At 40.5% G+C, this 20,977-nt stretch overlaps 1 protein-coding gene across 1 annotated transcript; it reads right to left on the bottom strand.

Annotated features, from left to right (window-relative positions):
* Positions 1-7,249: 7,249 nt before the first annotated feature.
* On the bottom strand, positions 7,250-18,468 carry SNRPB2 (small nuclear ribonucleoprotein polypeptide B2). The gene is made up of 7 exons (XM_056122147.1): positions 18,450-18,468; positions 16,512-16,601; positions 15,580-15,752; positions 10,700-10,840; positions 9,885-9,932; positions 8,219-8,307; positions 7,250-7,822 (listed from the first exon to the last, which is right to left on the bottom strand). Exons 2-7 carry the CDS (start codon positions 16,573-16,575, stop codon positions 7,663-7,665), a joined length of 675 nt encoding a protein of 224 aa, XP_055978122.1. The 5' UTR covers positions 16,576-16,601; positions 18,450-18,468; the 3' UTR covers positions 7,250-7,662.
* Between the last annotated feature and the right edge of the window lie 2,509 nt (positions 18,469-20,977).

Below are 20,977 nucleotides of genomic sequence, written 5' to 3'. Positions count from 1 at the left end.
AGATCTTTGCTGGATACAATGTTTTCAAGGACAAAAATGCTTGTTAAATAAAAAATGTTTGTTAAATAATAAACAAAAAAATACTTCAAATCTTAAAGTTAAAATTAGAGAGACGAGTCTCTTTCAAATGTTCATTTTTATGCACTCTTTTCTACTTACCAGTCTGGAGCGACAGCACAGAGGGTAGGGGGTTTACCTTGCACATGGCTGACCCGGGTTCGATTCCTCTGCCCCTCTTGAGAGCCCGGTAAACTACTGAGAGTATCACGCCTGCACAGCAAAGCCTGGCAAGCTACCTGTGACATATTTGGTATGCCAAACATAGTAACAAGTCTCACAATTTGTTGTGAGACGTTACTGGTGCCCGCTCGAGCAAATCTATGAACAACGGGAGGACAGTGCTACCATCTTCGTAAATAATTTGATGGAATGATCTAATCAAGATAACATGCTTCAAAAACATAGAAATTAGTTAGTTTTGTTTCCTATTTTGCTAGTTCTTAACCTTAATTCACAGTAGAAGTACCTAGAAAACTTTAAAATATGGCCATATTTCACCACTAAAAACTGTGATTATATTGACTTTGGGTATACTGTAAGTATGGATATTTGAAAGTATTTTCCAAATGATTCTAATAGGCACAGCTGAGATCCATGCTATGTAATGCTATGTAATAGCATCATTTGCTCTTTTGAAACAAAACTGTAGATTCCTTAAGGAAGGGAAAGATAAATAGAGAAGGGAGCACCAAATAAAGGATGTTGGGAGGATCCTCCCAGGATGGAAGACGCATGCTGAAAGTAGACTATAGACCAAACATGATTGCCACTCAGTGCCTCTTTTGCAAACCACAGCACCCAAAAGGAGAGAGAGAACAAAAGGGAATGCCCTTCCACAAAGGCAGAGTAGGATGGGGGGATGGCGGTGGGAGGGATATTGGGATCAGTGGTGGTGGAAAATGGGCATTGGTGGAGGGATAGGTATGAGATCATTGTATAACTGAAACCCAAGCACAAAAATCTGTAAGTCTACAACTATACCTCATGATGTTTCACTAATGAAAATTTAAAAAAAAGAGTGAAGTAACAAAATCCTAATCTGATTAACTAGTCTCTTTCCCTTCCCCGTTCTCCATTTACAGGACCAGTAGAGAATTACAAATAAGAGGGAGACTAAAATAAATGCAGAGCTGAGGATTGCAGCAGTACTGTTGTAAATGTTTTGCATAAATATAATCATATTTAAAGCTATGGATACCTCTGTGAGAATTAAAATGATGAAAGATAAGAGCAGGGTGAGGAACTAAAAGGACACACAAACTAAAGCAACACAAGATCCTGGATTGGATTTTCAGGTCACTCCTGGGACATCAGCAAATCGTGCACTTGACAATAATATTGGATTAATGTAACTTTTTGATTTTACAGTTCATCACATAGGAGAGACCTGTTCTTCAGAAATACACACTGAAATAATCTGGTCAACACACTCTCAAATGACTTAGAAGCATTGTTAGGACTGTGTGTGTGCTATTTCTACAATTTTTATGTGATTAGAAATTTTATAAAAAGCTTTTAAAAGTCAGTTAGATGACAGTCCTCTGCCTAAAACGTTGATAGAAATGTGTTCATGGAGGGACAAATAACTCAGTGGTGAGCACCGGCCTTGTATGTGTGAAGGCCCAAGTTCAGTCCAGGACAGTAAAATAATGTCTAGATTGTGTGTTCATGTGATATTGTATGGAAATGCTAATAGAAGAGCTTTCACTATTTTTTCTGATATTTTTCTCTCTTTTTCTTCCCAAGTTGGAAAAATCCACTTCCTATTCACTGGCAAAAGAAACTACTGTTCTGCACTGTATAGAAATGAACTCAAAAGCATCCAAGACCAGAATTTCATGGTTGCTCAGAATTTGAAAAGAGGGAGTAAGATTGACTCCATGAGGACACCAAGGGGTCCTGAGTGGTAGAATGCTTTTAAAATTATTAATAACTATACATTCCTCAAACTTATCAACTCAAGCACTAAAAGGATTAATTTTAAAATAGATAGTTCTCCATTTCATACAGATTATAAGCAACTCAGTCCTTAAAACTGTGTACACAGGAACAGGAGGCCAGAGCGATAGCACAGAGGGTAGGACATTTGCCTTGCATTTGGCTGACCTGGGTTTGATTCCTCCACCCCTCTCAGAGAGGCCAGCAAGCTACCGAGAGTATTCCTCCCACACAGGAAAGCCTGGCAAGCTCCCTGTGGCATATTCGATATGCCAAAAACAGTAACAACAAGTCTCACATTGAAGATGTTACTGGTGCCCGCTCGAGAAAATCGATGAACAATGGAGGACAGTGACAGTGATAGTGACAGAGGGACAAGAAAGATAGTAGTTGACCAAGGTTCAAACCCAGCACCTGATATGGTCCCCTAATCCTTGTCATGAGTGATCCCTGAGCACTGAAAAAAGCTAGGAGTCATCCCTGAGCACTGCTGGGTATAGTACCCAGCCCCCTCTACCCCCACGAAAACAAACAAACAAAACACTACTCTTTCTCACTCTCATATCGCTACTCATGCTAGCCTGGGATAAGTCTGTGAAATAAGTTTTTTGAAATAAACTAAGGACAGTCACTAAATAGTCAGCTAGAAAATGGAATGGAAACTACCATTTTTATCACCTAATACCATGGCCCTTTAAAAGATAAATTACTGTAAAATATTTTACAAAAGTATACAAATTTGGCTAAAAGGTTTTGCCCTAGGTTAAAAGGGAATGCAGACAACATAGATGCTAAATGTCACAAAATTTTAGGAATATAAATAATTTTCTTTTTTCCCCATGCCTTGTTTATGCATAAAGATCGAGTCGAAAATAATGTCTAAATCAAAAAGTAGGGGATATGGTGCCACCAGTAGTAAGGCAAGTGCATCAGCAGCCTGATGGCGCCTTCAGACTTCCAAATACCCCCAAATTGCTGCTGTGCCTTTGGCCAGACCCTAAAAACTTGGGGCAAAGTTTACCAAGAAAGTAAATGGCCAAAACTTAGGTATGTGTGGGAGACACACCCACAAACCACCTCCGGCTCAGCTATATAATTGGAGGCATGGCCTCTCTGATTCCTGATTGAACTGCTTAATGGCCATGACCCCAGAGACTCAGAAACAAATCTCGAAACCCAGCAGCTTTTGGCAGAAATGCATCCTGTTCCTGCAGTAGGTTATAGGCGCTGAACCACCCCAGGTGGGAATAGGTTTCATGCCTTGGCCTGTTCCCCTTGGCAGCCCAGTGACCACTATCCTCCAGAGGCCACTGGACAGTCAGGTTTGGGACCGAAGTGATGAGAGATGCGGGGCCTCACGGGAGGGGGTGGAGCTGGCCCTTTCCTCCCCATCTCAAGACCCTGAGTCGCCGCCCATGGATGTTCTTTCTGGCTCCTGATCAAGCTGCTTAACGGCCATGATCCAAGAGACTCAGGAACAAATCTCAGAACCCAGCAGGTTTTGGCAGAAATTCCTCCAGATTTAATTGTTAAAATTTTGGAATTTCAAAATCACGCGGACTCTACTGTAGCCACGTGACATCATGTGTTATTCATAACCAGCAATAGAAAACAAATTGTCTACTGTTGCCTTTTCAGCAGATCTGAGTTTTGGGGTAAGGTAAAAGGTAAAGGCCCTCCCGTTGATCGTCGATTTGCTCAAGCGGGCCCAGTAACGTCTCCATTGGAGACTTTGTTGTTACTGTGTTTGGCATATCGAATACTCTCAGTAGCTTGCCGGGCTCTTCGAGAGGGGCGGAGGAAAAAATCTCAAATAATAATGGTGGGTCTAGTGTCAAAATATTGAATGTAATCAAAGTAGAGACATAGTAATGTGGAAATCATTTGCCCCACAGGTAGGGGGAGGGTGTGGGATGGGAGTATACTGGAGTTTTGGGGTGTGGAAAATGGGCACTGGTGAAGGTACGGGTGTTTCATTGTATGACCGAAACTTAAACCCAAAAGCTTTGTAACTGCTCTCATGGTGATTCAATAAATAAAATTATAAAAAATGAAAAAAAAAGTAAGGTGAAGTTCATGCCCAATTCAATCAGCTAATCAGTGGCTGAATAAATAGCAGTACTCCTACATTTAAAAAAAATTAAAAAGTACTCTTTCCAATTGAACTTTTAGTGAAATTTATGTTGTGTTAAGATGGTTCAGGACACAAACCTGAGACCTATATTAAAATGCATTGCTACTAAACTGTAATTAAAAAGTTAAAAAAAAAAACAGGTGATCTTAAGTACACAAAAATTCTAAGTGTCAAATTTGTTGGATGAAAACAGAATGCTAGAAAAATATGACTGACACTTTAATATGAGCTATCAACACAAAATTACCCACTTCCTGGCTTTAGAGCACATAAGTTTAGGCAATTGCCTTCCATGTGGTTGCACAGCAACAATGATTTGACATAGAGTTCTCCAAACACTAAGTGTGACCCCTGTGACTTCCAACCAGGAGTCAGAAGTGGCAGTGACCCCTGAGCAGATAGGCCTAAGAAAAAGAGGGAAAAAAAGAAAAAGAAAAAAATATATTTATTTCTAAAGATACCAAAACTCTTATTAGCAGGGGACTGAATCAATTAGCTTTGGGTCTAAATAAACATTCAAACAACAAAAAGTGTTTAGAAATAATTAAAACAATGTTGTTTAAGAATTGCCACATATCCTGAGAGTAGACTATAGACCGAACATGATTGCCACTCAATGCTTTTTTTTTTTTATGTAGGAATACTGCTATTTATTCAGCCACTGATTAGTGATTAGGCTGATTGAATTTTGCATGATCAATGCCTCTTTTGCAAATCACAGTGCCCAAAAGGAGAGAGAGAACAAAAGGGAATGAATGCCCTGCCACAGAGGTAGGGTGGGATGGGGGGGATGGGGAGTGGGAGGGATACTGAGATCAGTGGTGGTGGAGAATGGGCACTGGTGGAGGGATGGGTACTCGATCATTGTATAACTGAAACCCAAGCAGAAAAATTTGTAAGTCTACAACTGTACCTCATGGTGTTTCACTAATAAAAATTAAAAATAATTAAAAAAAATTGCCACACATCATAAGACACTCCCTACCCATTCTGCATAAGTACCACACCACATTTGATGGGGTTCAAATAGTAGGCAACAAATCATAGGGGGAAATTATATATATGTAGATGGATATATATATGCATACATATATATTTTCAGATATATATACAAAAGCTTTTCAAATATATATCAACCTTTAACAACATGTTAGTGATATCCTAAAGAAAGCCTTAATGACCCCAGCTAAAATAGAACAATCTTGACACTGTTTCCTCTATGGGTACTTTTTTGGTAGCATTTTCAGCGATTTTTCATAACAGACCATTCAAAATATATTATTTAGGTTGTACTTTGAGACAGGGATTGGGGCTTGGGATGGAAACATCCCAAATTTGGTTGTGGGAAGGTGTAACGGTGAATGGGATTGCTGTTTGAATATTACACATAATTTAAAAAATTGCTGAAAAAGGCCAGAGTACAGCAAGCTGGGGACTTGTCTTGCACAGGTGACCAACCCTATATGGTCACCTGAGCACTATCAGTAGTGAACCTAAGCACAGGGCCAGGAGTGAGTCCTGAGCACCATTTAGTGTGGCCCAGAACAACATCAAAAGAATTACCCAAAGTACAAGATAAAGGTTAGAAATGCTTTGTAGATCTTTGCATGTCTTTTAAAAATGGAGGCATGGGGGCGGGGTGTGTGGAGAGAAAGAGATGGTAAAGTCTATGTATCCTTGCAGTTCTTTGAACAACTAATTTAACCAAGATGGTAATCCCTAAGGAAATATCCTGCCTCAAGAGGTTAAGAACTTTCTAATGCTTCCTCTTTGAAGATGCCTTTAGTTTCCATGTCGTGGAGAGCTGTTTTCCTCTCTGTGCTTTATGGGTTCAGGTCTGATATTGAGGTCTTTGATCCATTTTGATCTTACTTTTGTGCCAGAATAAGAGCTCTTTTTTCTTTTTTGCATTTTGCTGCCCAGTTTCCCCAGCACTTGCTGAAGAGGCTTTCCTTGCTCCACTTCACGTTTTTTGCTCCTTTATCAAAAATTAAGTGATATATATATTTGAGGGTTTGTGTCAGGATATTCAGCACTGTTCCATTAGTCTGCGAGCGTCTTTATTTCAATACCATGATGTTTTGATTACTAGCACTTTATAGTGTGGTATGAAGTTGGGGGAGGTACCTGTGTAACTCAGTGATTTAATTCAAAACAAACAAAACCCACCTCATTTTTCAATGTTAAATAAAATTTTTAAAAACCAAAGCAAGCATTTCTTTCTCGTTTTCTTAGTAAACAGTAAATACAGATGTACCTAAATGGTCTTTTTCAATTAAATACCGAGTGGGTGCTTACAACCAACAAAAGGATATGCTTCTTTACTTGAATATGAAAAATCAAATTTAGATGCTGCCTGTCTCATTTTCATCTAGTTATAGAGAACTGTAATTTTCACCATTTACATAATTATGTTTGTAGTTTCTCAATACTAACTGCTAAAAATACTATTAGAAAAGCATTCTATTACATTTTCATATACCTTAAGGTGTGCTTTTTTTTTTAAAATTCAGTCACTGTGAAATGGGTTATTCATGACTGGACTTCAGGTAGTTTTAACAATGACTCCTTTCCAGTCCACTTCCCTCACCAATCCACCCCACCCCCTTTTGCTTCCCACTCTTTTATGGAGTGTTTATAGTTCTTTTTTAATTTTTGCATTGCGATTTACAGTAGACAGAATTTCAAACATAAATATTTTATCGTCTTTCAGCACCACCTTCTCCTCCTGGTTTAACACTTCCACCTACCATAGATGCTGCCCTCTCCCTGTGCTACCCCCATTTCAAGTGGCATGTTTCTCACTCAATACCAGATCTCATGTTGCTTGCACTGTCCTTGGGTATTTGTTATTCTACCAAAATGTTTATGCCCCACATGTGAGAGATCATTCTGTGTCTCTCTCCCTCTAACTTCACTTGGCTTGATACTCTTCCAGGACTCTCCATGTAACAGTAAATTTCATGACTTTATCTTTTCTTATGGCTGAGAAATATTCCATTGTGTATATGTACCATAGTTTCTTTATCCAGTCATCAACTCTTGGACATTTGTGTTGCTTCCAGCATAACTCTGATGACAGAAGAAATGGATCTACAAACAAAATATACATAGGATACAAATACAGGTTTATTGTATAAAACTAAGGCCTTAAACATCTTCAACCTCAAAAGACTAGGCAATTTTAACTCCTCAAAAATTTCACTTTTGGTCTTGAGTGATAGTACAGTGGGTAGGGTATTTGCCTTGCACGCGGCCGACCCGGGTTCAATTCCCAGCATCCTACATGGTCGCCCGAGCACCGCCAGGAGTAATTCCTGAGCGAAGAGCCAGGAACAACCCCTGAGCATCGCCAGTGTGACCCAAAAAGCAGAAGAAAAAAACCAAAAAACACTTTTCCTTACTCTCCCATCTCCAATTTTCACAATGCCCAGAACAAATGTTATAAAAAACAAACACAAAAAACAAAGAAAACCCTCCCAACAAACTATAAATAACACCAAGTCCTTTAAAGATAATAATCTCAAATGTTATTTCTTGGCATAGGTGATCTTCATGGCATGGGATGGTGTAATCTTAAATCCCTGTAAGGCATCCCTGGCAGCTCCAGCCTGACCATCATTTTCAAATTCAACAAAAGCAATGTCATGTCTTCCAGGTACCAAACGTACTTCTTTAAACCCAGGAAATCTATAAGAAAAGGGGAAAAAATTACAGATACATAAATAAATGACTACAAATTTACAAGTGAATATAAACATAAATGTCTAACTTGTGCTTACATTTGTTAAGCAATTTGCTTACTCTGGGAAAGTATCATAACCTACAAAGTATTCTGCGTAGAATGAAAAAGCCTAATGTGATAACTTGTCAATACATTAAAGCTGTTTCCATTAGAACAATTCAAATATCATGGAAAATTTAACTTTTCGTTTGCTGGATCTGCAGAGTGGAATCAATTAATGATTAATTAAAGGAATAAATCTGTGAAGATGCTGTATGATACATAAATGGATTTATCCTTGCAAGTGCTATTTGTCCTGTTAGTGGGTGCTCAGAATGCAGACTTGTTTATGCAAAACTTACTGATTAAACAGCATGGATAACATCATCTCATTAGTCTCTTCTGGTAAATTATTAAGGAATAAAATATAGTTTGGAGGGTAATCAGGAACCTATTAAAAAGGAAAAAAGGCCATGTTAACTCTGTAAAAAAAGGTTACAAAGTATAAAATGTATTATAAGTATTTAACTCAAATTAAAAACGCATTCAAAAGCTACAAGGATTATGAAAACATTAAGCGAAAAACCATGACATCAGAAAAACTAAGTATTTATAAAATAACTAAATCAACATTGACTAAAGGAAGCAAACATTAAAGTCAATACAAATTGGAAGATTACAAATCTTACTCACAGCTTGTAATTCTCTAAGTGTATTTAAGTAAGTTTTGACCACTGGGAGGTCAACTGCAGTCTATGAATGCAAGAACGTTAGTCCTTCCTGAAGCTGGTTCCCTGAGTAATAATATTCACATACACAAATACTTTGTATTATTTTTTACTACCTGTCTGGCATTTAAGACATGGAACTAGACTACCATTTAGATCACTATGTGATCTTAATGTTTTCGCCAGAGAATGAGAAATCTACATGCACTGTTAATAGACACTAAACTTCATATTTGGCATCCTACCCGGAAAACTATAGGGAGAATGGCATGTTTGAAGGAAAAGAGTTTTTTGGGGGGTTAGTTCCATGGAAAAGAGAAAAGTGTAAGGAACAATTTGTAACCACTTAAGGCTAATGAATGAAGTGTTAACATTTGTGAACTGAACAAATTCTTACATTACAGATAAAAGAAAATGCAAAAAGAACATCAGAGAAGGAAAACCTCAGTGAGGCAAAGAATTCTTTAGATTCAAGGACCCTGTAACTCTGGCATCCAAGATTTCTCTAATTTTAATACAATCATGAAACTATTAGTGTAAAACTGAGCCTTTCTCTTCGTGGTTTTACAGGGAATTTTGTTAGGAATTTCTGTAACATCTATATAGCACTGTAGCACTGTCCTCCCGTTGTTCATCAATTTGCTCGAGCGGGCACCAGTAACGTCTCCATTGTAAGACATGTTACTGTTTTTGGCATATCAAAAATGCCATGGGGAGCTTGCCAGGCTCTGCTGTGCAGGTGGGATACTCTTGGTAGCTTGCCAGGCTCTCCGAGAGAGACGGAGGAACACCAGTCGGCCGTGTGCAAGGTAAACATCCTACCCTCAGTGCTATCGCTCCAGCCCAATGTTTATATAAGGAGATTTATATTGAACTAAGGTCACAGTAAAACAACAATGTTCAAAGAGCTAAGTATTTTAGAAAAAATCAGTATTTCAGCCCACTGGATCAGAACAGGGTCCATCACCTGGTCCGTTCCCCCAGGCTATATTTTTGATGCCCTGGGAGCTACGGTGCAGAAAGAACACAATTTTGCTCCTAGCACTCATATAATTTCAAATCTGATGGTGATGTCATCATTGATTAATTAAAAGACAAAAGAATAAAGTCTGTTTTTATTTTCTCTCTCTTAATAATAAAATGCTTTGAGAAATGAGTTTTATATTAAAGACCACATAATTTAATGTATTTTGTACGTTATGGAAAAATTATTTTCAGTTTTTATGCATATGTAGGTTATCTGATCATTACTGCTTCATAATTTTATTTTAAAATAAGCATCAGATTAAAACAAAATTACCTGAGGATTTTGTGCTGAATTTCCTTGGGGATTAGCTGTTGGTGTTCCCTAAACAACAGAAATAAAATTAAAATTTTTACTTATTTCTTGTAAGAGAATGGATATTTATAATAATTGTACAAAAATAGCATTAATTTAAAAAGATTCCCTTAAATTTTACTCCAAGAATTGACTCAAATATTTATATAGTTTGTCACATATTTTGAAAAGTTCACCCCTTAATTATAAAGACTCTTCTCACAGGGGAAATAAAAAAAAATTTTTTTAAAGGTTCTATCATAAATTTTTAACCTAAGCTGTAAAACTGAAGTGGCAAATAAACCGTACTTTTTAAGAACCTGTCGTTATTTTTCAAAAACCGTTAAGTATTTCATTTAATAAAACGATTATCTAATCACTTCTGATCCAAAAACGTTTTGGATCATCTCATGTTTATTTTATACATTAGATTCTGAATTTCTAGCCTTGAGTACTCCCAGTGTAGAGTACTACAGCACTTAGTCACAGGGCACAACTCCAGAAGGAAGCCGAGTGATACCAACAATTTGGAAAATGATGAAACAGACAGGAGTACATTTACACTGGATCATGCAAATTCAATTATTTCCTATAATCTAACATAATGGTTATTTATATTTTAATTTGCTACTTAAACATCAATACTGGAATTTTAGAACTCAATTGTTAAAAACCTTCTTTAAACACTCATAAGAAGACATATGTTCAGACATGTTTCAATAATCGTCACTCATGTAGAAAGCAGACATCTGTATCAATTTTTAAGAGAAGAAAACCCAAGTTTTTGTCCCCCTTACCAGACCAGGCTTCTTGTTTGCAATTGCTGCAGTCTGCTCCACAGTTTTGGCTTTTTTCTTTTCTTTCTTCTTTTCTTTGTCAGCAAAAGTGCCACGCATCTTGGATATTATATCAGAATCTGTTTTTGCATACTGGATGCGCTGGTTTAATTATTTGAGAACAGGTTACTTCTACTTATACTGAAAACTGTCTATACCAGTCATTAATATTTCAAATTTAATTAAAAAAATACAGGAGAATTTTGAAAACATCATTCCTGAGGAATGTATCTGAGAAGAGATACTGAGTGCTACATGAAAATAAACCACGGCCTATTTTCAGACAAAGTTAGACTGAACTGTTTCTTTTTCAGAAGAAAAACCATAGGTTTTCATACAAGAAAAATTCTAAACCACTGCTTCTACTTAAAAAAAAGGGGCTAAAGGCAGGGGAGAAGAAAACTGGAAAGCTGTCCCATTTCTTATTAGCAACTTTCGGCAGAAGGGTCAACAAGTGTCCATTCGGTGTGGCATTACATCTGTTGCAGTGGTAAAGAGACAAAGTGTGGCATCAATTTTTATTTTGAATGCTTTGCAAGGAAACAAAAGGATGACATCACTGCTTAGTGCAATCAGGCCTTCTGCCACAACCAATATACTCTGTGAGAAAACAGGCAAGCACAGGAAAATACTAATCTAAGACAGCAGCTTATACCCTTAATATGCACTCTTATTATCTGGAGGGTGCAGAAGTGCAGATTCTGATGCAGATTCTGAGGTCGGGATGAGGTCTGCGACCCTGCACTTCTAAGAAATACAAAGGCCATAGCAGGTTGCATAGTTTGAGTAGTGTGCCCCCAGCCTAAAGCATTAGCACGCTGATAGATTTAATGCTAATTAATTATATCAAACTTCCTGCTATGAGTTACACTGTTATCTAGGTGTACTCATTCAGAAAGTGCAACTTCTGTTCATAATAGCCTGAATTTGGAAACAACCTGAGTGCCCAAGAACACATGACTGGTTAAAGAAACTATGGTATACCTACACAATGAAATACTATATAGCTTTTAGGAAAAAAAAAAATGAAGTCATGAAATTCGCTTGTAAATGAATGGATATGGAGAGTATCATACTGACTGAAGTAACTGAGGAGAGAGACAGACAGAATGACTGCAGTCATTTGTGGCATATTGAAAAAAAAAAAGTATGAGACTAACACTCAAGGTCCCAAGGATGGTAGAAATAAGGGCCAGGAGGATTGGTCCAGGTCTGGAAGCCAGACTCAAGGGCTGGGGGGAGAAGGGCAGTTGGGACAGAGAAGGGATCATTATGACAATGATGGTTGGAATGATGAGATGAGATCCTGATGAGAAATGAGATGAGATGAGGCAATGGGGGGGGGGGGGGCAGGCTTCTCGTAAAGGAAGGTGGGGGAGGTGGTGGCAGGAGGGATACAGGGGATATTAGGGGAGGGAACACTGTATGACCAAAAGAAAAAAAAAAAAGCACAACGCTCATTTCAAGTAGAATCTTTCTTCCCTGGAGTTCAAAGAGCTAAAAGATGATCTCTCTAATCACATGAAAACATAATAGTGCTAAAATTACTACCTAAAATGGTTTATATAGCAAGAATATGATCTCAAGCTAAAGGGAGCAAATGACATTTTAAAGCTGTGTGGGTTTGGAGTCTGGGTGATAGTAGAGCAGGTATGGTGTTTGCTAGCAGATAGTGGGTTTGCCTTGCATGTAGCCAATCACGGTTGGTTTCCTAGCATCCCATAGAGTGCGCTAAGAGCAGCCAGGAGTAATTCCAGTAAGAGGTTTCGGATTAGAGACTTGAGGTGGGAAGGACAATTACACACTTAGTATTATAGGCTTCTATGGCTGCGCTGGTTGCTAAATTAACAGTGTACTTACTCCATTTAAGCAAAAACAGACTGACAGACAACTTCATCTACTCTGATTTAGGGTTCTCCCCCATCTCCCCCCACTCTTCACCTCCCCCCGATCTGAATACATATTAAATGGCCTTGTATCCAGCCTTTTACACAACTGCCTGTGAAAATCACTGATCACTCTTATCCAGCTGGTCTACACAAACATTTCTCAACCAGAGTCCATATAAGTCCCCAGTGGGCACTCAAGATATTTCAAGGGGGGTGAGGGGCACAGTTTCAAAAAAAAAAAATCACACAATGGAGGGCTTCAGTTTGAGATTAAGTGGCAACCAGGGAGACAGAGAGAGGGCAGACATAGAAAACAAGGTCAGAAGGGAGCCATATTAAGAAAAAGGTTGAGAAATGCTGGTGTCCACAACAAAACATTACTCAACTCTTATTTTAAAAAAATGCAAACATCAGGAAACCCTGGTCTAAACTAAATACAGCTCAGGGAGAAAAATCCACCCAAACCTTAAAGAGGGGCAAAATCAACCTTTGTGACAGGACTTCATGACAGAAACTCTTAGAAAAATGGTTCTCCATTATGGAAGCATTTTTGGCATTAAATAATATAATGTTCTTGAATCAGAAAGAACATGGAACAGTTTCGAGTTCTAAGTTACAGAAAATTTCATTCATTCCTGATCTGGAATATTACTGTTAAAACAGAAGAATAACTAAAATGACAAACAATGACAAAGTTTCTGAACAAAATTCAGAATTTTTCCTCTCAGGATGCTGGAGTCTTGTCAGTGTCTGCTACCTTAATGGAGGCACAGGATGGATCTCCTAAAATACCATCAATATAAAATCAGTCTAACTGAACTTTTCCCCAATGATTTAAAATATTAGTTGTTGAGGTGATTGGCGTTAAATATAACATGATTTTCAGCTTTCCTGTATCTGAGCAACAGCACATGTAAATGTGTCATCTTGTATCAGCAAAAGTTAACTTCTAAACAGAAACCATTCCTTTATTTATATGTAACTTTATTTTAATTAATTTGGTTTGGGGACTATAGGTGATAGTGCTTAGGGTCTCTCCTAGTGGTGCTGGGAGTTGAACTGAGGTTGCCTGGAGGCAAGGCACCAGACCCCTGTAACTGTCTCTCTTGCCCCCATAATAATGTACTTTTATACCTAAGTTAAAAAATAGCATTATGCTCCTGCCAACTGAAATCAACTATTATTCCTTCATAGAATTAAAAAGGGCCAGAGAGATAGATATACAGAGGGTAAAGCGCTGGCCTCACTTGTGGCTCACCCAAGTTCGATCCTTAGCACCAAATATGGTCACCTGAGCAAATAAGGACCCCGGATCACTCAGTCACTGTGGGCCCAAAAATAAATTAAAAAAGAAAGATAAAACAGGGTTAAGGATATGGTTCAGTGTAAGAGTGCTTGCCTAGTATATATGAATCCCTAGGTTCAATCTTCAGCACTGTCAGTGACTTAAAAAAGCGATACAAACTGGCTTTCAGAAGTGCCAAAATCTTAATACCTAGGGTTTAGAAGCTTTAACTTTCAAGGCCTAATGTTACCACAGTTTATACCTATCTAAAAAAAGTAACGAATCTTTCTGTGTCTATTCTTCATTTGCAAAATAAATGAAACTTAGACACATGGCCGTTTTTTTGTATGACTATGAATTAGAACTTTATAAAAAAAAAGTTAATGATCATTAACACCATACAAGTACACACACTCGAGTATAAAATAGAAACTACATGTGGCCTATAAGTTCTAAAATGTTTATAATCTGTCTCTAAACAATGTTTGCTGGCCACTAAATAAGATCAAAGACTGCTTATAAGATCTAGCCTTTTAACATGAGCCCAGAAACAGTTTCAGAACCAAACCAGGTTTGTGAAACTCTACACCCTAATTCTTTCTTTCCTCAATATCTTTTGCCATCACATTTCATCTATGAAACATCTCCGTCTACACCCAAGGTCCTGTAAACTCCCTTATTTGGATAGAACCCCTTGCATTACAGTCTACCTCCATTCTGAATCAATCTCTACCATCGCTGACTAATACAAGAGGCTCCTAATCAAGTTTCCTACTTTCCTCTCACCCCCCCCCCAATTCAGTGCTTATCCAGTAGCAAAATGTATTACATCATCCCAGAATTTAAAACTTTCTATGTATAACCATATCATTTCCATTCATTTTCATTCTATTTTTTAATTTATGAATTTCCTTAGACTACTTTATCTGGCCCTCCCGTTGATCATCGATTTGCTCGAGCGGGCCCAGTAACGTCTCCATTGGAGACTTTGTTGTTACTGTGTCTGGCATATTGAATACTCTCCATAGCTTGCCGGGCTCTCCGAGAGGGGCGGAGGAATCGAACTCGGGTTGGCCATGTTGGCTGTGTGCAAGGCAGACGCCCTACCCGCTGTGCTGTACAGTTTCTGATATGTATCATCTCACTATTCTGAAAATTCAGATTAGATTTCCTCTTTGATCTGTAATTTTGTTGTTTTAAAAAAGGTTATAGGGGCTGGAGCGATAGCACAGCGGGTAAGGCATCTGCTTGCATGCGGCCAACCTGGGTTTGATTCCCAGCATTCCATATGGTACTCCGAGCACTGCCAGGGGTAGTTCCTGAGGGCATGAGCCAGGAGTAATCCCTGTGCATAGTCAGGTGTGGGCCAAAAAGAAAAAAAAAAAAAGTTATAAACAGATTACTTTTTAATCTCCAGTAAAGAACATTGCCTAATATGCAATTTTCTAGATAGTCTACATTTCAATGTATTTTTATTCATGTGAATGGTCATGAAATAAGTGAATTATAAATTCTTCTATTTGTGCATATTTAAAAATATATAAACGATGTAAACTATCTCAAACTTGCTCTAACGCCTAATTCAAGCTGAAAGCAATAACCATAATTTCAAATCTACCACACCATTTGCCTTAGAGATTAAAGGCAAAATAGTAAGATCAACTTACCATTGGTTTACCGTAAAATGGAAATCCTTGTAACTGCCTTAAGGCATTAGTGGATGAACCAAGTTCCTTAAATATAACAAAAGCTTGTCCTCTCATCTTCATGGTCTTTAGAGCCACGATATCTACCACATGGCCAAACTGAGAAAACAGGGCATATAGGGATCGCTTTAGTTCTGCATGAGAGTAAAAGGAATATAAGTTGGTTGTGAATGAAACAATGACAAAATTACATCGCACTAAATGCCCCCACAAGATTCACTTTTTTATGTTAATTTAATTTAAAAAGTTCCCAATGGTTATCTAATTTTGAAGTATTTAAAATTGCTTTATATATGAATTAAAACGAACCCAAAACATTTTCAGTCCCTGTTTTAATTGTATTAAAAGTCTTAGAATTCTTACACAAAAAGGGACAACCATCTCAAGCACAGAGAAAAAGGATACAAGAAGTTTTAAAGCACTGCACTTTTTAAGATGGGAGTAACTGAACATGCTTTTTAGTGAATGATATTTTTTTAATTAATTTTTTTTATTAGTGAAACACCATGAGGTACAGTTGTAGACATACAAATTTTTGTGCTTCAGTTTCAGTTATACAATGATTGAGTACCCAACCCTTCACCAGTGTCCATTCTCCACCTCCACTGCTCCCAGTAACCCCCGCCCCCCCCATCCCACCCTACCCCAGTGGAAGGGCATTCCCTTTTATTTTTTCTCTCCTTTTGTGTGCTGTGGTTTGCAAAAGAGACATTGAGTGGCAATTGTGTTCGGTCTATAGTCCACTTTCAGCATGCATCTCCCATCCTGGGAGGATCCTCTCAACACCCTTTACTTGGTGTTCCCTTCTTTATCTGAGCTGCCTTTTCCCCCAGCATGTGCAGCTGGCCTCCAAGCCATGGATGGAGCGAACAATATTTTTAAAAAACACTTACCTTCTTTTTTAATTTTGTCATTCATATTATTGATATAAATTGTATGATTTGGTCTGATATCCATGTTTTGAGTCAAACTTTTCAAACACCCTGAAGAGACAGGAAATTATGTTATAAAGAATATTAACTCAGACTGCAGTGTGGTCTAAGGACACATGACTAGGATCACTAACTTCAAGTCCTCTTTCAGTCTCAAACGTCACAAGACAACAGCTTGCAGCAGTCGTCTTTAAAACCTCTCCAGAACTTAACAGCTATTCTTTATACACAGACACCTTAACAAATTGAATAAATTTAACAAATTTAAAGCAGTTAACAAACTTATATTTATCTTCCCTTTGGAATTCCCAACCAGGGCTCTGGCAGCTGAAGACCTCCTGAACCAGCCACCACCATGCTGAGACACTCTCCGCACACATGAAGGCACCGGCAGAGGAACAAAAGCACGCGGGTCCCAGGGCTGAGATCTCCAAGCCTACTCGGATTGGGGCTGAGCATCCTCCACCCAGATCCTCCAAATTCCAGTAGGTAGGGGTCATACCCACCAACTGGCCCCCTGGCGCCATGTAATCCCATCAATGGCCAAGACTCAGAGACTATAAAACCCAGCTCCCAGAAGCAACATCTTATTATCTCATTCCTACTTTAGACAAACTGGCAGGCTACTGAATGTAACCTGCCCACACGGCAGAGTCTGGCAAACTCCCTGTGGCATACCCAATATGCCAAATACCAGTAACAATGATGGGTCTCATTTTCCTAACTCTGAAAGAGCCTTGAATTTGGCACTTTTAAAAAAATCTCAGGGCTAAGACAAAGGAGACGTTACTGGGGCCTGCTAGAGGCAATCGACGAATAACAGGATGGTCGTGATTATCGTGGTCGTGATCCCTTTGGAATCAGTGGTACCGTTATCCCACCTGCCTAATAAAATGACTTGTTTTAGTACATTTATTTTAGGAATCCGTAGTTGAAAAAACTAAAAGCCCCAGCAAACTTGTAAGTATTACGGGCATTAATAAAGTTTGCTGTGCACTAATGCATGTGTATGTATTTACCAAGAACACAGCTCCAGCAGGAGTCAATCCACACTGACTTTCCAACCTGCAAGGACGTCACCCCGAGGGAGAGGCAGTGAGTGCATGAGGGCTAAGCGTTCCAATCCCAGGATCAGACAGACGTGGCACCAAGGTGTGAGTCTACTGCTTAGCTAATAAGCCTGCGCTTCCCACCCAACAGCAGCTGGGCTGCACCACACTCCTTCCAGCTCCCGATCTGAAGCCGACAGGACGTCAGCAGCAGCTACAACCTGGCGCACCTACATCCTGCGATCGGTGGCTCTGACTGTGGCACTGGGCAGCCCGGGAGTTCGGCCCGTTATCTTTTCTCCCCGAGCTCACTCTGGACAACCCACAGTGCTCCAGCGTTTACTCTGCCCCGGGGGTGCACGCCCTGGGGCCTTGCCCGGCTTGACCAAGGCTCGGGCTGCCCCAGGCACTGCCGTGAACTGCAATGTGGGCGGCTGACGTCTACGGGGAAGGTTCGGGACCCCTCTAACCAAGAAGACGAGGGGCGCGGCCTGCACAAAGGCAGAGACGGAGGAGCTGAGCTGGCCCCGCGTGGCGGGGCTCCCCAGCATAGCGGGAAGCCACAGCGCCCGGAGGACCCGCACGCGGAGTCACAGGCCGCGGGGACGTGACTCCTCCCGCGCCGGGGGCTCCCGCCGCTCCAGCCGCCGACACCCCGCTCAGAGCCACGACCCCGGCGCCCGCCCACCCGAGGCCGGGTCCTGACGGTTGGGGTCCGGCGGCCCCGCTTCCATTCCGCCCTTGCAGCCCCCCGCCCACTCCCGACACCCACTGGGAGTTGCGGCCGGGTGCGGCGGCGAGCGCGGCCCGGGGCACAGAAAAGCCGCGAGGAGGTCCAGCCCCGACTCACCGGGAGGCGGACGGCGGGCGCGGGGCGGAAGCGGAGCGGACGGCGGAAGGGGCGGGGCGCGCGCCTCAATCGAGCGCCGAGCCCCCGGGAAGCCGAGCGCCGAGCTAATCGATCCCCGCCCTCGGCGATTGCGCATGCGCCCCCCCGGGAAGTGGAGCAGGGAAGGGACTGGAGGCGACGCTGGCCTGTGGCGAGAGCGCTGCAGGGTCGCAGGGCTGCCGTCGGGAAAGACTCTGGCGTTGCACGCAGCCCGCCCTGGTTTGAGCCCACTAGGGTGCTCCGAGTTCTCCGGTGATTCCTGAGCTCGGAACTTGGAGGAAGTTCTGAGCTCTGCCGGGTGTGGACCCAAACCAAAATTAATAACCCGTCAAAGCGACTCCTTTGGCACTGGACAGTTCCGCCCGGCTTCATCCCGCAAACTTCCGCTCTCCGGCTCTCCAAACTCAATGTCTAGGGACATATGCATACCAAAATTATTACAGCTAGGGTTATGTAATTACAACAGTGTTGACCTTTGTGTAAGGGTTGTATGGAATAAAGACAGGCAAAATTTTAGTTGGAAGGAATTCCCGCACTTCTCTAGTCTGGCTTTCTAGTTTAACAGCACGCACACAGTTGCAGCAAATAGTTCTACAGATGCAGTTCCTCACGCTGCCCTGGTGTCGCAGGCCTTCTCTGGGCTCTTTCTTGCACTGAGGTTTAATGTCCATTCAGATCCTTTGCAGCAGCCAGTACTTTCTGTGAGACTGAAGTGGAGCCATGACAGGCTCCACTTTAAGACTGAAACTCAGCAGGCCTGAGTTCAGTTTTCCCCATCGGAAAGTCGCGACCTCTCAGAAAACAGTATCACCTTGGGCAGACAAGCTGCAACAGTCTATTGAAGTAGGGGGCATGGGCAGTGGTACCCAGCCAAGTAGAGAGGGTCGAGGGACCAGAGAAGAACCAAGGATTGGAAATACAATGCTGGTCTCTGAAGTCACAAGACCGGACAGGGACAAGAATTGGAAGCATACTGCCAGTGCTTAGAAAAATGCTGTTATGTAACCAAACCCTGAATAATAGGCTTACAATTGGGAGTCGGGGTCCTTGTCGAGACTCCACTGTGTTGGATGAGACTTTGGACCTAGCTGGAGCTAGTAATAAAGGGGCTTTGCATTTGCATCCTTACATGTGGTCTGGTCGATGTGCCAGTGAAACTTCCTTCCCGGGACATAACACTCTAAACCTCAGATTCCAGGAACGTTTTAGGGAACTTGTCAATTATCAGTTAATGAGCTTCAAGTCCAGATGTCTCTCAAAAATTGTGGTCCCAAAGCAGAAGGAATTGCCTATTGCAACCAGGCTTGAGGAATAAACAATAGGAAAATAAAAGAGCACATTGTCAGACACAAAATAAATGGTTCCTATGTACTATTTCTAAATTATGGCTGTAACTGGGGTGTAGGAATGAAGGAGACAAGTAGGCTGGTTTTGTGCACAGCATTTTAAAAATAATTTTAATTAAATAGCTTAAAGAGGTTGAAAATAAAGTTTAAAAGGTTCTTAAAGCAAGATTATCACTTTTTCCCCATTCACAACCCCACATATATAAAATAACTGTTGCATTTGGAGATGTTCATCCCGTTGAGAGTGAATGAAACATCAGGAACAAGACCATTTCTCATAAACATTGTATCATCCTCAGGTTCTCACACTGAATCTCAGGTCTAATAGCTGGACCTACTTTGGTGACTGAGAATTGCCCTGGAGCACCACTTGGGAGCGCCCCATCCAAAAATATATGTATTCCAGTTCTATATTTCTTGAAGTTCTAAAATTCTTGGTTTTGGAATAGAGGGGGGTTCACACCTGTCTGTTCTCAGGGCTTACTCCTAAATGCACTCAGGGATCACTTCCAGTGCACTTTGGGAACCATCGGGGGTGATGGGTATCAAATTTGGGTTAGCTGTGTACAAGACAAGCGTTGTATCTGTTGCACTATTCCTGCAGCCCTAGCAATTTTGAAATTAAATTAAGCACTGGGGTTGCTTTGGTATGTGGTTCAGTGGTATAGTGCGTCTTGCATTTAGAAAGCTCTAGGTTTTATCTCTGACAGAGAGAGACAAAGAAAGACAGAGAGATAGAGACAGAGAGAAAGAGGGAGAAAGAGAGAGAAGCAGACAGAAGAAAGGTAGGAAGGATGAAAGGAAAGAAGGGAAGGGGAAGGAAGGAGAGAGGAGAGAAGGAAGCAGAGAGGAAGGGAGGAAGGAGGAAGAGGGATTAAAACAGATCTGGTCACATAGAGGGCAAGACCTTACTTTCTGTACTATTTCTCCAGCTCCAGAAATTGTATTTTAGAGGTTGAAAAAAACTCTAAATGTTCTATGAACACTCATCTTTTGTATTTTTGTTCTGTTTAGAGCTAACTTTGAGAACTTAGTTTCATTGCTGTCTTTGAAAAAATTAACATGTTAGATCCTTAATATTTTTAACTACTTAGCAAACAGGCTAGACTGAATTACTGAAAACCAGAGCAGTGTGGAAACTAG

Source organism: Sorex fumeus, unplaced genomic scaffold, assembly GCF_029834395.1.
Source record: "Sorex fumeus unplaced genomic scaffold, SorFum_2.1 ptg000044l, whole genome shotgun sequence".
In the NCBI taxonomy this organism is placed as follows: domain Eukaryota; kingdom Metazoa; phylum Chordata; class Mammalia; order Eulipotyphla; family Soricidae; genus Sorex; species Sorex fumeus.
Note: the sequence above shows the minus strand (reverse complement) of the source record. Positions and strands in the feature narration are given on the sequence as shown.